The 15,659-nt window shown below is 45.3% G+C and overlaps 1 protein-coding gene across 2 annotated transcripts; it reads right to left on the bottom strand.

Moving 5' to 3' along the window:
* Positions 1 to 1,033: 1,033 nt before the first annotated feature.
* Positions 1,034 to 13,427, bottom strand: LOC131663433 (signal-induced proliferation-associated 1-like protein 1). Of its 2 annotated transcripts, none has more exons than XM_058933838.1 (15): positions 13,411 to 13,427; positions 11,154 to 11,346; positions 8,209 to 8,754; positions 7,265 to 7,808; positions 7,077 to 7,183; positions 6,791 to 7,002; positions 6,187 to 6,535; positions 5,789 to 6,023; positions 5,194 to 5,568; positions 4,854 to 5,120; positions 4,291 to 4,688; positions 3,676 to 4,177; positions 2,966 to 3,424; positions 2,027 to 2,227; positions 1,034 to 1,937 (listed from the first exon to the last, which is right to left on the bottom strand). In XM_058933838.1, exons 2-15 carry the CDS (start codon positions 11,335 to 11,337, stop codon positions 1,742 to 1,744), a joined length of 4,575 nt encoding a protein of 1,524 aa, XP_058789821.1. In that variant the 5' UTR covers positions 11,338 to 11,346; positions 13,411 to 13,427; the 3' UTR covers positions 1,034 to 1,741. The 2 variants fall into 2 exon arrangements, with proteins under 2 accessions (XP_058789821.1, XP_058789822.1); XM_058933839.1 differs by having other exon boundaries at positions 5,004 to 5,120.
* Positions 13,428 to 15,659: the final 2,232 nt, after the last annotated feature.

Below are 15,659 nucleotides of genomic sequence, written 5' to 3'. Positions count from 1 at the left end.
AAAATATTTTATGTTTAATTTTAATACCAAATAGTCGATCAACAAAGATGATTTGTTTTTGAGAAAAAAACGAGCTACTAAAAAAGCGTAGCACGGATGCATTGTTAAATCAGACAGTGGATGTATTGAAAAAAGATTACTTTCATACCCTAATGAATTAAATCTTAAAATCCTGTAGCCATCCGACTCGCGAAACTGTACATATACCTTTCCTGTATACGGCATAATTCTATGTCTCGTTTTCGCAGGGTTTTGTTTTTTCTGTGAAGACTGAAGGAATAGGGGCGCACATGTGCACTTAACGACCTTTGAGACTTAGTGGACTTTGTACTGTTCCATTTGTAACCATTTTTCTTTTTCGCATCCATCTTTGCTGTAATTATTCTCCAAGTCACGATGTAATCTGTCTAATTCATCTTTGTAGCACTTTCCGATGAATTATCAGCAGAAACGTTATGTTCTTCCGAACTTTTAACCGAACGTGATTGCCACATCGATTTCTCCGCACTGCACACCAAGATCCTTCAGCAACGAGCACATCTTTCGTGAAACGCGCAGCATCTAGCAATCCGTCACAATAAAAATCTTGACAAACGCTTTCACACCGTAAAAGTAATCGCAGTTGACAACACAATACTTACGGGTAGAATTTGTATCGCAGGAAAATGGGAAAAACAATATAGCGAAAAACAATATACACATGGACGACGACACAAAGACTCGTTATTTTGTATTCTCTACTGTTGTGGTAAAAGCTCTAATTTCAAATGACCACTACATATAGTAGTAACAGTATTATCAAAAAGGTTATAAAATTAAAGTTTTTGTTTGAAAAATGCATTATTTGTTGAATACTTGACGAAATAAAAACAAAAAAAAAAGAGTAATTGAAATATGTCTGACATCAATGAAAATTAAAAAATAAATCTAAAAATAATTCTATAGTAATAGTTCATGTAAACTTTTAACTGAATCAATAAATCAACGAAATAAATAAAAAGTACAAATAAATATAACTTTTTTTATTGCAACGTTTTACAAGTTTTTTTTCGTTATGTCGTACTTATAATATAAAACGTATAATAAATTATAGAACGACTATATTCTAAATAAAATACCTAATAATTTTTTAATAGTATAGGTAATATTTGGTCATCTTTTGTTTTGCGTAATAATTACATAACTATGCAGAATTGAATATAGCTAACCATTTGCTTTTATCTCGTTTTTGATCTCTAACTACTGTATCGCTGTGGCTTTATTAAAAAAAATCATTTTACGACTTCACTTATGGTAACGTTTTATAATAAAAACTAAAAAATAACGATTTTTAATAATATTTTACAGTGCATTATATAGATTACAATGATCAACGAGAGTACATATTAATACTGTATTTCACATAAGATCGAAATAAATACAAACAAATGAGACCTAGTTTTCATACGACATTGTGTGAGAACATAAAAACTAATTTCATATAAAAAATTGTGAAAATGAAATAAGGTAAAAACAGCAGCCGTCATAACAGTCAGCCAAGTTATCGTAAAATCTACTTTAAAATGTTAACACGATGAAAGCAATTTAAAGAAACAAGCGAACTTAACCATACTCAGGGCTAAGCTTCGTTAAAAATTCGAATCGTCATCTGAAATAAATGTTTGGTCACCGGAACCAATTAAAAAATACGAGTTTTTTTTTCAACTTAAAAATTAAAAATCAACATAATTTTACAGAGTATTCAATGATAATAAATCATAAACCATTCGGTGAAACGCTTAATATGTTGTGTCGCCGCATGGTTTTCGTCTTGCAGACGGCGATTTTCATCTCTCAACCGACGAACTTCTTCTTCCAAGGAAACTCTGCGGCGTGTTTCGCGTGCCACGCGTATCTCCAGGCTTGACAGATGACTCTGCAAGTCTGTCACTGAATTTCTGTGATAGTACGAAAATATTTTAATATTATGTTCATTTATTACCGATAGAAAAATAAGAATAAAATTAAAAAAATATTGAAAACTTACGCAATGGTATTTGATCCATCTACAATTCTTTCTTCGGACCATTCTTGATTATGTTTCGGAGCTTTGTTATTAGACTCATCTTGGTGATTAGTGCTTCGAAAATCGGAATCGATTTCATGAGAACTCCTAATTTCTTTATTAACGTAATTACTTGTAGATTTAGACATTTGTTGGGGTGTTTTGGTTACTCTTGGAGAAAGCCTGTAACATTTTTTCATTAATTAACTTTTGAATTATATAAGACTTTGAAAATTTTGTTAATTTTTTTTTAAGTCTTATAGTAGATTTTAGATTGAATTTTGGAAATTATTCTGCGATACAATTTTAATTTGTTATGGAAATTGTACTTTGAACGGACATAAATGAGTTCATTGGTTACTTATTTTGAATTGTCAATTGTAAGGTAGACAAAATAAAAAGGACGGCCAGTTGAATTATTTTTGAAAATTTTTATTTAAAAGTACAGAGTAATATTAAATTCTACAATCCTTAAAAAAAAAAAACAATTATTCCAAATTTGTCTATCAAAATTTAATTTTTTGACAAATTCTTTGAATACTTAACCGATTTATTAAGAATTAAAATATATAAACATTTCTTTTAATTAAAATTCATTTCTATCAAAACGTGAATTATAATTATTATTAAGCAATATTCTTTTCTCTAAATTTCACAATTCCATATGATTGTATTAAAAATGTTTCCACAGATAGTATATTTTTTAAATAAAAAAACAATTATTATATTCAATTTGTGATGGGAAAAATCTTAGTAATTATTAATCAAGTTTTATAAAAATTAAAGCATAAGGCAATATTTGATTCACGTATTAAAAAAATCTTTTAGATTAGTCAGTGCAATGAGTCACGTCTAGATATGATGTCCCTATTTGGGTCGGGGTTATCACATGGTACCATAGATTAACTTTGTATTAATTACCTCTCCTCTTTTGTCAATTTGTTCTCACTAGGTGCTGGACTCGATGCTGTACTGGCATTCGATATAACAGTTGCTGGACGTGCCATTGTTAAAATAACTTCAGAACCAGGATTCCCATTTTCTTGCGATCCATTAGGCAATACGCTCAAAGTCGATGTACTATTTCCACACAAGTTTTCGCGTGATCTACATCTGTTCTGAATCTCTAACATATTATTGTTAACTTTATTTGAATTTTGATTGTTCTTTGTATTGTGATTATTCACTAAATGACCATCATCTGCTATGTAATCTGGATTTATAAGTTTCATGAGGTCTTCCTGAAGAGTACTAGATGTCAAATTTGCCGAATTCCTGTGAGAACTTCTAGCAGCTGATTTTGGTCTTGGACTTTGATTACGCGATCCAGTACTTGACGGAGTCAAATTGCCAGGACGATGTTTGTTAGCTCTTCGAAGTCTGTAATAATTGTGAAAAATTTATCAGTATAATAATGAAACATGCAATCTACTAAAAATATGATTAGTCAACGTCGTCTAAATACTTAACGTCATCAAATAATTTAAAATTCAATAATTTAAATATTCATTAGTATGCAATTATTAGTTACATTCCAGCACAATGTAGGGTAAAGTTTAATTAACTTGTTAGTTGGAAGTTTATAAATAAATATCGTCAAATAACGATTTTTGGATAAAACTTATGCGTACCTAGGTGAGATGCTGCCTGATCCATTGGACAGTTCATCTTCACTAGGCAAAGTAGAAATATCGGTAGCATTGCTATCAGCCATTCGAACTTCGGGCGGCAAACTTGAGGCAAAATCCTTAGGTCTATATTCGATGCTCACCTTGTGTGGCACAGGCCTTTCGGACATGGTTGTTTTAAGGCACGTTACTTTTTCACCGACTTTGAAATCCTGAGGATGTTGAATTTCATGTTCATCTTTCCGTTCGCTGCTTAATTCAATTTGTTGTAATATTTCTGATTCATATTTGCTTCGCCGTCTTTCGTACTTTTCCTCGCAGCTAATTCTATTTTCTTCGTAGACATCGTAAGATTTAGAACTTCGATCAGCTTTAGTTTCATGACTCAACGAAGCTTGATCATGCTCAGTATATCGAACAAGATTGTTATTGCTGGTTGACTTTGGTAAACCATAAGGCGTATTTTGTATTGGAAGGGAATTTGAAACAGCTAATTTTTGGTGTCCTACAAAAAATATTTCATAACATTAATTCAATACGTTATTATACAATTGAAATTTTACGAAGGAAACTAATTTGTGACAAGCCTACAGGTCAAGATAGAAAAAGATAGTGTACCTTCATTTTTATGCAATTCGCGCTGGGAAGTATAGATATTTTCTTGCTTTGTCTCATACTTTTCTTTCTGCAACTTTACATAACTGGTACTTATGTGATCCTGATTGCGATGAACATTCTCGAGTCTCTGATAATTATCATGTCGAATGCTCTCATGAATGGATCTCGGTGAAACATAATTACTCTCTTTAAGTTCATGATTATGCAGATGATTGTGATGCCTTATGTTGTCATAATTTTTTCCAGTAGCGTAATGAGACTCCTTTTCTTTTTTTGGCGTGAATGTGTTATGTTTATTCGAGGTGCCGCTTTGAAAATTTTGCCTAGCAGGTAAAGGGGGAGGTGTACCATCTGTTCGGTGCGATGGATCTTGATCTTGATTTTCCAATAGTTCGTACCTAAAATACGTCAAAAACATACTTTTATATCGAAACACACATTTAATTGGACAATTAGTATGCAGTCGGAGGAAAGGGAACAAGCGTCGTCGTTCAACGATAAGCGGTTTCATGGTTAAAAACCAATGGTAAGAGAGGCATCAGGATGATTTTAGACAGACTCACCATCGATCGTCAGCGCTACTGTGTCCGCTGCTGCTGCTGGTCATAGTACCTTCAATGGGAAACCGCGGATCGTTGAACGACCTGGAGCTCGAGCCCGTCCCATAGCCCGAGCTGTTACTGGATCGCGGAGGACTAAATGACCTTTCGTACCTCCTTTGATGGGACATAGCCGTCTGCTGGCTCGGCGTGTTATCCGGGTTCGTTATATTCTCGTAATCCCCCTCGTAATTCGCCGACAAATACTGGCAGTTTGAGAGCGAGCAGCCTCTGCAACATTAATAACAAATTAATTGAATGAAACTATCGTTTCTTAAATTAAATTAAATTTCTCAGAACATACCGTCTGGGAGTTCCGTCGTTTGTGGGTGGTATGACAGTAACAGTGACTTGAGCGCTCGTTTTAAGTAGGTCGACCATTTGATCATGGCTCAGCGTTGACACGGCAACTTTGCAGATCTCGACCAGTCTGGATCCTTGTCGAAGGCCAGCTTGCCAAGATGAGCCCATGCTTTCCACTTGCGTTACGATTCCATCGGGCTGTACATGAAATCCCAACTGACCTAGCGCGTTCCTTTTGAGGGACAGTTCTGATGCTGGAGCACCTTGGGTTACTGCACGCAGACGAGCTACGATTTCCATCAGTTCATCTCGATCGCTACAGTCGCCTCGTACGTGTATCGTTATGCACTCGCCCTGATGGTGGTAGAGTCGTAGACTACAACAGAATACACATTAATTTCAACATTTAATGATCAATGATTCATACTAGATTCATCGATTAAATACAAATTCCCAGAACAGCTGGTAATTAAGTTTGAAACGTAAAAGAAAAAGAATAAGTAATAAGAAAAAATATCATTCAATCAGCCGTTGAGTAGAAAACTAATCTATACATGCGAGCCGCAGCTTCAATTGGTTATTGAAGATTAGCTTACCTGTTCGTCTGAGCATGCCATCCTAAAACACTGATGCAAGGTGTGACGAAGACGATTTGCCTGGAGTGCTCCTCTATCAAGACTATCGTGTCGATGCTAATGCCAAGATAGCAGTCTGTATTTTGACTGCTATCTTCGAGTATAACTTGCCAGCAAATTGCCCCGCGTTGAGAGGCGTCGCATGACAAACGTGGTCGTGGCGTTGACTTTTTTTTGCTGCTGAACGACAGCATCGCTATAAAAAAAACACACACACATACATTAAGGACGTTAGTCATCATTAGAGATATCGAATCTTAACGAACGAAAGGAGTCGATGCGATAATCTTTACATCTAAACTTTACGATGCAATTGTAATTAGCGGAAAAGTCGAAATATCGATGAAAAAAATACTTACAAAACTTCTGGCCAGATTCAACAATAGTCGTCAATGAGTAATTATTAGCTAGGTCCTTCAGATACTCTTGTCGCGTGCGAGTAGCCATCGTGGCGAATTTCTCGGATCGATGAGCCGCGTTCTCGGCGTTGATCACCTTGGCGAGGATAAAGTCGGCAAAGTGTTTGCCCTTGGAAAATGTTGCACCGGCTGGCACTGGCGGTCCGAACACCGGCACTTCCTTGCTGCGCGACACCGACACGCGGTACTGAGTGTTATCCGTGCACGGATTTACCGCGCGCACTATGATGAACACGTGCTGGAACTGCGATCGTATCCGTTTCGGACTGAAGGGTAGTGCTCCTGGTTCCTGCGACAACGAATGGCGAGCCGACGTTGATTATAGTTTGTTTTTTCAATCGCGAAGGAGTACGCGATGCTGATAGTAACAGTTCTCGCGGACGTTCAATGCTGCTCGCGTGTGAAAGCAATTATACATAGATGGAAAATGATAATAGTAATTGTAGCTTTCTAAAGACGAGTGATTATTCTAATTGAACGCGGATGTTAGTTAAAATGCAGCAGCATAGGATTGCGTCGAAGAGCAAACGTTGTGTGTGCGTACCTGGAAGACAATGGTGACTATATCGTTGCCAATGTGCCGCTTTCTAAGTAGCTGCTGACGGTTATTCGGTGTGAAAGGAAGCATCGTCGAAACATGGAAGGTGACTTCCGCTCCGCGGTGAGTCGCGCACACGGCATGCGTGCCCGTCGAGTCGGTTCTCGTGTCTAGGCCCGCCTTGTATCCCTCGAATCCTCGCAGTCTTATTCTTTGGCCTAAAAATCGAATCGGCGCATTTGGTGTAACTAACGGAAATAGCGACGTTTCGAAAGGCCAATCGTCAACTCACCAACGGAGTCTAAGAACTCGAGGAAAGCTGGTCCGGCGTGCTGATTATTGTACATTTCCTCCTCGGTTCTCTGTCCGGATCTGCAGTAGAGCACGCCCACTTTGTATCTGACGAATGCAGCAATAAAATCAATTGGATTAAATCGTTCGCGCAAGGAGCAACGCGGAAAGAGTAAAATATGAGGGCACCTGTTGGACAATCCTTGCTCGTCGAGCCTCGCGACGGCCTCTTCGGCTGGCGGCGTTCCCAATCTGAGACAGCTCATCTGCACCTCCGGAGCCACCATCTCGAGAATCTCCCGCGTGGGGATCTTGCCGTTGGACGACTTGGAGCCGGGTATAGCCTCTTCGGGCACGGAGCCTCTGAGCGTCAGCAGCTCGGACGTCCTGATGATGATCCTGAACTGCTGGGTGTCTTTGCGCACACTAATCGCCACGGGTCCCAGCTGATCGTCCATGCCGAACCAGTTCTGGTGCTCGCGCCCGAGGAAGTAGCGCCTATAGTAGTGCGCGCCGTCGTCCACGCTCTCGATCGGCAGTGGTCGCTTTTGCAGCGGACACGTGTACTTCCAGAGGGTCTCGCCTGGCGCCGGCTCCAGCACACTGACACCGTAGGCCAAGGCCGGACGGTGCAGACCGTTGCCCTGGGGGCGACGCGTGAGGCCTACCTCGCGCTCGCCCTCGCCGCCTATTTCGTTGCGGAAGAACGGACACGACTCCAGGAGATCGTTACCTGTTCACCATTGCCACGCGATTAGTTACTCCAAGGCCTTTCGACGTTGCCGCGACGCTCGGTCGTCGTCGGAAACGACCTCGTGTCAATCGCACTGCTGCTTTCTGTGCTCTCTTATTCATTCAAAGTCATATTCGTGACAATACTCGGAGTAGGTCATTTTTGCCATCATTTTACATCATTTGTTTCAACTTTCAAAACTCATCGTTCGAACAAATCATTGAGACATAACAGCGAAGAACTCGATAAGGTACTGCATATACAGCAAAATATTGAACAAAAGCTCACGTTGTGCTCGAAAACAGCATTATTCTTGACGCAAGGCCAATCGGTTTGCGCGTCCGAATCGACTGTGGAGAATCGGGCCATAAACCGACCCGTCGGAAAAAGCTGCGATTACCTTTGCCATCGCCGGCATCCTCTTCGGGCGCCTCGTCCGGCGTGGATGCTCTGAGGCTACTGGCGGCCGACGCGCCGGTGGCCGTGTTCCTTCTCCTCGCCAGCAGAATGCCACGGAGCTTGGCCGCGTAGCCAAGATTGGCGGTGAGCGACTGGCAGTCGTAGTGTGCGAACGCGCGCCGCCTGTGCCTCTCCTCGAGGTCCGCCGACACGACCGGACTCGTGCACGGCAACTCCTCGCCGCTCGGCGTGTTGGCCGCGCTGCTCGTCCTCGGTGGCTTGTTGCTGCCCCACAGCCGGTTGAGCTTCAAGCGCAGCTTGGGACTGGAGCCGCTGGGCCCGCAGACCTCGTCCACGTCGACGTTGGCCGCCGATTGAGCGTCGCCGGCGTGCTGCTGGAGCTGCGGCTGTCGACGCATCATCAGATCCGAGGCCGTCGACCCGCGCAGACCGACCGTCGCGGGATTCTCCCCGGGACGGAAGTCCTGCAGCATCGCCAGCAGGTTGTCGCTCACGGACACCGACTGCGCCACCACGTCGATGCTACCTGTTGCATTTGGACGACGCACAAATTACGCACTGGTGGCTGTGTCTGCCAGATGTCGGGCTAGCTGTTCTCGGAGGGGCGATTCATCGTTTTGTGCGCGTCCGCAGTCGCGGCCTCGAGTAAAGTAACCTCTACGTGCACGTACGAGAAAGAGAGAGAGAGAGGACACGTACGGTTTTAAGAGTAGTATAACGTAGTGCAAAATGGTGTAATAGAATAGCCAGGTTATTAGGGTTGCCGGGTTGAATGAATACAATAGAAAATTCGAAGAGTACAAAAATTAAAAACTCAGTGGATTTACAACTAACCATTACGAACTAATTACTGACTAAAAACTGAAGAAGAACAACAGGCCTGACGGAGGTCGACGTAGTGCAGCGGCGCAACGGATAAATTAGCACCAACTTGAGTGATGAGAGAAATAGTAGTATTACAGTAAGTAGGCGAGTGGTCCCCGCAAGCAAGCCAGGAAAACGATGACGGGAGTCTTTTGAAAGGCACCTTCGGATAATTCTATTCGTAACCTCACGACCACTCGCCAGGAAACTATAATTAAGATAGCGACCAGATACCCTTAGATATACGCACATTGGACAAATAGCCGGGACTTGGAAAGAACGCTAAACGTCGGGAAGAGTCGACAGGGTATCTCGGTCATGCCTTCGAGCGAGACTTTCGACTCAAGTTACAGCAATTCAAGTAGCAACAGGAAAGAGAAAAGCCAAGGTTTGAATTCCCGTAGGCGTTCGCCAGAAAATTCCGTAACGCTTAAATCGTTGAACAACTCTCTCGCGCGAATCGAGAAGGATCTTTTCCAAGCCTCAATAAGTGGCGCTTTGTAGTGGAATGAAGTGGCTGAATTTCCGAAGGATCATCTGGCAATGATATTATAATCCCGGCTGCTGAGACGAGACGTCGAATAACGTGACAACGCCGTTGCAGACAATATGGTACATTAAATTGGTCATGATAAGATTCCTTATTGAGAAGAGGGTGCCACCTACTGCAAGGCGATGGAACTAAACGCGAGTAGTAATGCCGTTCAAATGAACAAAGGGAACGGATCCAACCACCAAACGTACCATGTATTCTGAGTAATTTGCAGTTGGTCAGTACGAGATTTGTCAAAATCCACCCAGATGATGATCGAAGCATAAGAGGAATGCGGGAACGCCAAAGTTTCCCATATGACTTTCCTTATTCTACGTGAGAGTGACTTGTAGAAATTGAGGGAATGGAAGGAACGATAGGCCTTCCCGACGAACTCGACTGAATTCCACTCCCATTATAGAGTGGTGAAGATAGGAAAGGGATTAGGTTGTCACCTACGATAAATTTGGTGAGGGCCTGTAAGTCAAATCTAGACTCGAATGTCTCGCTACCCAGAACAATCATCTTCGTCTTGGCAACATTCAGTTTAATCATATTGGCTTAATCCGTAACTGCCTGCGCATCAAGCTGAACTCTAGCTATCTCCTTCTCAATGTCACACGAGAGACATAGGTTTAGATATCATCAGCATAGAGGATATAGTGCGCAAATCAAATGACTTTTGGGATGTCAATCATGAATACCGAGGACATCCGAAGCATTACGTAATCACTCAGAGATTGCGCCAGCCATGTAACCACCGTCTGGATACCGGCCGAGAGATCGTCGAAAAACCAATCGAGAGCTGTATCTTGGACACTGAGATCGCGAAGCTTGCACATCAACAGCCCATGCAAAATGGAATGAAAGACCTTCAAGAGATAGATAGATAGATAGAACAAGAGAGAGGAAGAGAGACGTAAAGCAGCCCAAGATGGTGATCTTACACTGCTCCACGGCATAGCGGACGTTATCCAGTAGCCCCAAGAGGGTGGGCCCGATCGAATGACACCCCTCCAAAAATCAGTGTGCCTGGAATAGAGAAGACCGCTCGGCTGGAGGTATTGGAGAAACTACCGATGAACAAGGTGCTCCAAGAAGAACTTGGGGAGCCGCGCAATGGTATGCATGTCAGTGAGTGACCGAGGAGACGCAACCTCGTCGATGCCAAATCACACGCGAGCGTTCGATCGGATTTCTCCCGCTCGGCGCGCTTGCCTAGGAGTAACGTTTAACGCCAATGGACAACCTCGATACAACGCTCGGTCTTCGAACGAACTACAACAACCCCGATCGTCAGTCGTCTCGATTGCTTCGTATGCGACTATACGGCTAAGCGTAGGCATTCGTATCGTTTCCAGGCCCGTACTACTTAGCAAACACGAGCTCTCTCCTGCGCGTAGCGAGAGCAAGCGACTCGAAGGCGTTCAAGTTTAACGACGGCCACTCGTGCGGACGCGCGCACCGTTCCGCAATATCGGCGGTGTAAGCTGACGATCGCGCCTCGTTGTCCGATTGTCGAGTCTTACCATGCGAGCCGTACTCGCGTCGCAGCGGCGTCTCCGGTACGCGCGATGCAGGATCCGGACTGTGCGGCAGCTCCAGGCTGGAATTGGAACGGTGCAGGGCCATACCGCGACCTATGCGGCTACCTGGCCCCATCGCGTTGCCTCCTCCGCCGTTGCTCCCGTTCACTGCCAGGCTCGCGATCATCTCCTCATTCTGAAAGCAAAACAAGCGTTACATTGACGGGCGTTCGTTCACGACGGCATTTTATGTACGATCAGCGCTTTTCGGGATTTCCATTGCGGCTTGCCGTTCTCCCGCTCGGGACGAAACGGGGGGCCGTCGCTTATCGCACTCATCCGCGCAAAGTGGATTTGATTGACCGAGGCGTCGCGCGCGAGGCAACGTGGCGCTACGAGAGAGAGAGAGAGAGAGAGAGAGAGAGAGAGAGAGAGAGAGAAAGAGAGAGAGAGACGAGGGAGCATCGGCCGACAGGTGTTCCCCGTGGGGACTCGCTGCGCCGACACCACCCTTTCGGTTGATTACGTGCGCGACTTTTCATTAGTAGTCCCCGAAGTAGGAGCCGTCGCCCCCTTGCTAATTGCAACGCGAGAATGAATATTGTCTGCTTGTATATCGACGACGTGCGATACGAGAGAAGAGCAGGCGCGCGCGAGCTCGACCTCTCGCGGCCACGAGGTCGGACGACTGTTTTAATTGTGCGACGATTAGAGCTCGCGTACGTCATATGCCAAATATGCCAATTAGCACCGACTCGCTGTCGTTTTTCTTGTTTTTCCAACCGGCGATGCCCGTCGCCGATGAGAAAATGTTCGGACGTCGGCTCTCCCCGCGATCGCGCGCGCGCCCGTGATCTCAAATTGATAACGAGCGAAAAATTGCCCGACTCAATTTTCGTGCAGCGGAGACAAAGGAGATAGGCCACATCCGCATTGCTGTCGCCGACGAGCGACGGCAGCGCATCCGATATAATACTGGCGCCGTCTAGACTGCTAATACCGCTCCTCTCCTTGCCTCCTGCCTTTGTATGTTGAACGCGCGCTAATTAACTACTCACTACTGCGCTACTGGCCGCAAATTCGCTAGTTCGCGTCTCGACCGGTCCAAGACTCACTGCATTCGAGTCGACAAACACACGAGGGCTAGTACGAGCGATAAATCAAGCCTCGAACCGTCCTCCACGATCCTCGACCGATTAAGCTCATCGCGCAGATCGAAGTCGATAAATTACCGAGGCAATTAAATCAGCGCAGCTGGCCCAATAGCGGGTCATCCACAGTTCCGTGTCTGAGTCAGCGGCCCTCCGAAAAAAAAAAATAAATAAAAACCTTAAAAACGCGATCCCGAAACGCAACTACGTGCAGCTGCCACTGCTGCTGCTCGCCAGCATTCTAAGTGCGTTCCCGCGCACTCGACCGAAGTAAAGCGCCCCTCCCCCCCCCCCCCCCCCCCCCCCCGACACACTTGGCTACTCTTTCGAGACACGTTAGCGCTGACAAGGGCTGCTCGTGCGAGCCTCGGCGCTGGATGGACTTTTGCCCTGCCGGTCGACAGACCGGTATACGCCTCTCGAACGCGACTGCGGTCCTCCGCGAAGTCCGCGATAACGAACGGAGCTTCGTTCGCAAATTACTTAGCGACCGCTCAACGAAACGTTAATTACCGACAAATGTTGAGTATCGATCGAGCGACCATTATTCATTCGGACGCCGTTATCGGACGGCTAATCGCCCATTGTCGCGCCAGATTATCGGTCAATCGAAACAAGTAAGCAAGGCGATGCGGCCGCGACAGTAAAAGAGTAAGAGGAAGTTATAAATAAATTTGAAAAGACGACGAGCGTGAATCGATAAAAATTTAAAAACGCGAGTAGAGCTGCTGCTAATGATGCTGTTAAAAACCTTCGAGCCGATAACTGTAGTAGCGTCTGCTTCAAATACAAGCACTTCCGCGAAAAGCCGCTGCTATTGAATCTAAACGAGGTGTAGAAATCACTGTCGAGCAGAAGAGAGCTCGCGGACAGGTCTTAACGATTGGAGCTCGCGGCTCATTGTCGCGGATTCGTCCGCGGGAAGCTGGGCTTGCGCAACCAGGTGTCCAGATGCTCGCTGCGCGATTGTCGGGCGCATCGGTGCGACTGGTTTCGGCTGCCTCGTGATTCATTTCATTCGTTTCTCTCGTTTCTTTTTCATCGAACGAACGCGGCGCACCGTCAACCGAAGAAAAAAAAAATAATAAACAAGCGGCGGAAGCACTTACGAGAAATGCAAATGAGGCTCCAAAGGCGCCGAATATCGTGCCTACCGAAGTGTCTTCCTCCTTTTTCTCCGTGACTCATCTCGCGCGGAATGCGACCACGACATTCCCGCCCCCCCCAGCGCGCGCGATACAATTTCCGCAGCGCGTTTTCCGTTTGATCCCTTTTATTTTTCCAGACCCGCCTCATGCATTATTGATGGGCGGCGACGTTTTAGGCGTCCGGCCCGATACGATTTATACCGATCTGCGCGCGTGCGGGGAGGGGAAATTCATATTTATCTGTCGAACGGGCCGATGAGATTTTCGGCCGTCGCCCGTACACACGAGCGCTTCGGAAATTCGTCCTGCAACGCGCAACGCCCGTTCGAGGTTTCGCGCTTATGCGGCGGCGACCGCTGGTCGTGAAACCGGCACCAAACTTATTTATGCGCACGCTCGTCCCACGTCAACTGCTTAACGCTAGAGAGCGTCCATCGCGGTTGCTTGCAGCAACGGCACGCTGCCATCGATCGGACGGACACCTCGACGAAACACCTCTCGATCCCGCTGCGCAAAGTCGATTCTCTCTTAACTGCGCCGCGCGTGCGAGCGTCGGCTGTCCCAAGCTCATGCGTGCGCATAAGGCAAGTGCAACTATCTCTCTCGCGCATCTCGCGCGATAAAAGTCGACGGCACTGCTACTTGGTGCGACGCGTCGATTGAAATTTCGCTACGAGTTATACGCAACTTGTCCCTTTCGATCGGTGGGCGAAAGCGCGCGTTACGATAAGATTCGTCTTCCTCGCAAATAAAACCGGCGGTGCGCCTTAGATTAGATTTTGTTGCCAATCATTCAACGTTGGACTCGCTGGTTTCTTCTTGCTGGCACTTCACAAAGATATAATTTTTACGAGGACCACTATTATATGAAAGTACCGAATGAAAGAAAATTATTTTTACTATACAAAAGCTGTTTTGATAGCTTGATAGTCTCGAATTCAATGAAAATTGAGTTAACACTGGGGTTTCACTACTTATTTTTTACATTACGTAATTTAAAAGTCTAAAAGCGCAATCTGCATCCCATTACTCGCAATCGATCATCGGTCACTAAATTTCTCAAAAGGAAAATATACGTTCCGCCCCGTAAAATATCCTCTGATCAATCACCATCATTGAAGTAAAACGCTCGACCGCGAGCAGTTGTTACGTTCGTAACAAGCAGTAGCAAACAGGCCAGTGGAGTGAGTGGAGCCGTGCCTGTGTATAAGGTCGAGGGCCTGCAAATCCGGTCTCAAGCGGAAGTCAGGCGTGTCCGCCCTAAAAAGAGCAAAGCGGATGGACCGCGCGTATGTATACGTTCGGGGAGAAGGGAGTGCGCACACGGATAAACTGGCCTCGCGGCTCTCGCCGCTGCCGCGCATCTTCTAGCTGCCAGAGCTGATGCGCGCCTACTCCGATCTCTAAGGTCGCGCTGTTTCTCGATCAAACGCTTGGGCGGCCCGCTACCGAGGGACTTTGCGCCATCGCGAAAAGTATGAAAGCGAACCGATTGGCGCGCGTGCCGTACGCCAAGCGTCCCGGGCCTCTTATCTCCGCACTTGGAGCGGTTACTGGGAATCCCCTCAAGCGACTGCTTGTGTGCCCGGCGATTTCTTACGACCGCCCGAGACACATTCGGATGTCTGCATCGATAGGTTTTCACGGCTGAGCTGCCGCTCTGTCCTTGTCGTGCACGCTGGCTGCTATCGCGGGCCGTTCCGTTCTTTCTGGATCATGCGCTGCGCGCCACTTAACGTTACATTTTATACGATCGTTGACAAACAAGTGGTCATTATTACGAAATGATTTTGTTCATCGGCAATATAGACTCTATGCGTGTCAGTAATCAGGTAACAAATTGCGACTGCCACCACTGCCTTAAAATCTTACAAAAGTGGCGTATTACCACTACGATCACACGAGCCGACGAATCCATGCACGAGCCTCGTCATTCTTCTCAACTAAATATTTTTCAATTCGGTTGTTCCAGCCACAAGCAATTGAAGACACGAAAATCAACAACTCCTAAGACTAATAAACTCGCTTACGCTCGTCATCACCGGTGCGGGGTCTGCAACACTTCCGCAGTTTGTCTATACCAGGCACTCGTGGCGGGTGAAGAAAGGAGACAAGAAAAAAGAAGCGACCGGACGAGGAATCAAAATGCAAAGTTGCGACACGCGAAGAATACAAGTCTTATTAGCAGCTTTCAAGCTTGGCGGTGCGAG

The sequence above is a fragment of the Phymastichus coffea genome, unplaced genomic scaffold (assembly GCF_024137745.1).
Source record: "Phymastichus coffea isolate CEN01 unplaced genomic scaffold, Cenicafe_Pcof_1.1 PCOF00036, whole genome shotgun sequence".
Lineage (NCBI taxonomy): Eukaryota > Metazoa > Arthropoda > Insecta > Hymenoptera > Eulophidae > Phymastichus > Phymastichus coffea.
The sequence above is the reverse complement of the archived record's forward strand: the minus strand, read 5'-3'. Positions and strand labels throughout refer to the sequence as shown.

Excerpts from the sequence above, each read along its gene's own strand:
- LOC131663433 (XM_058933838.1), bottom strand. The coding sequence starts at position 11,337 with ATGATCGCGAGCCTGGCAGTGAACGGGAGCAACGGCGGAGGAGGCAAC. Across the intron at positions 7,003-7,076 it reads CGAGTTCTTAGACTCCGTTG|GCCAAAGAATAAGACTGCGA; the intron begins GTGAGTTGACGA and ends TTCGATTTTTAG. Across the intron at positions 5,569-5,788 it reads TGGCATGCTCAGACGAACAG|TCTACGACTCTACCACCATC; the intron begins GTAAGCTAATCT and ends ATTCTGTTGTAG.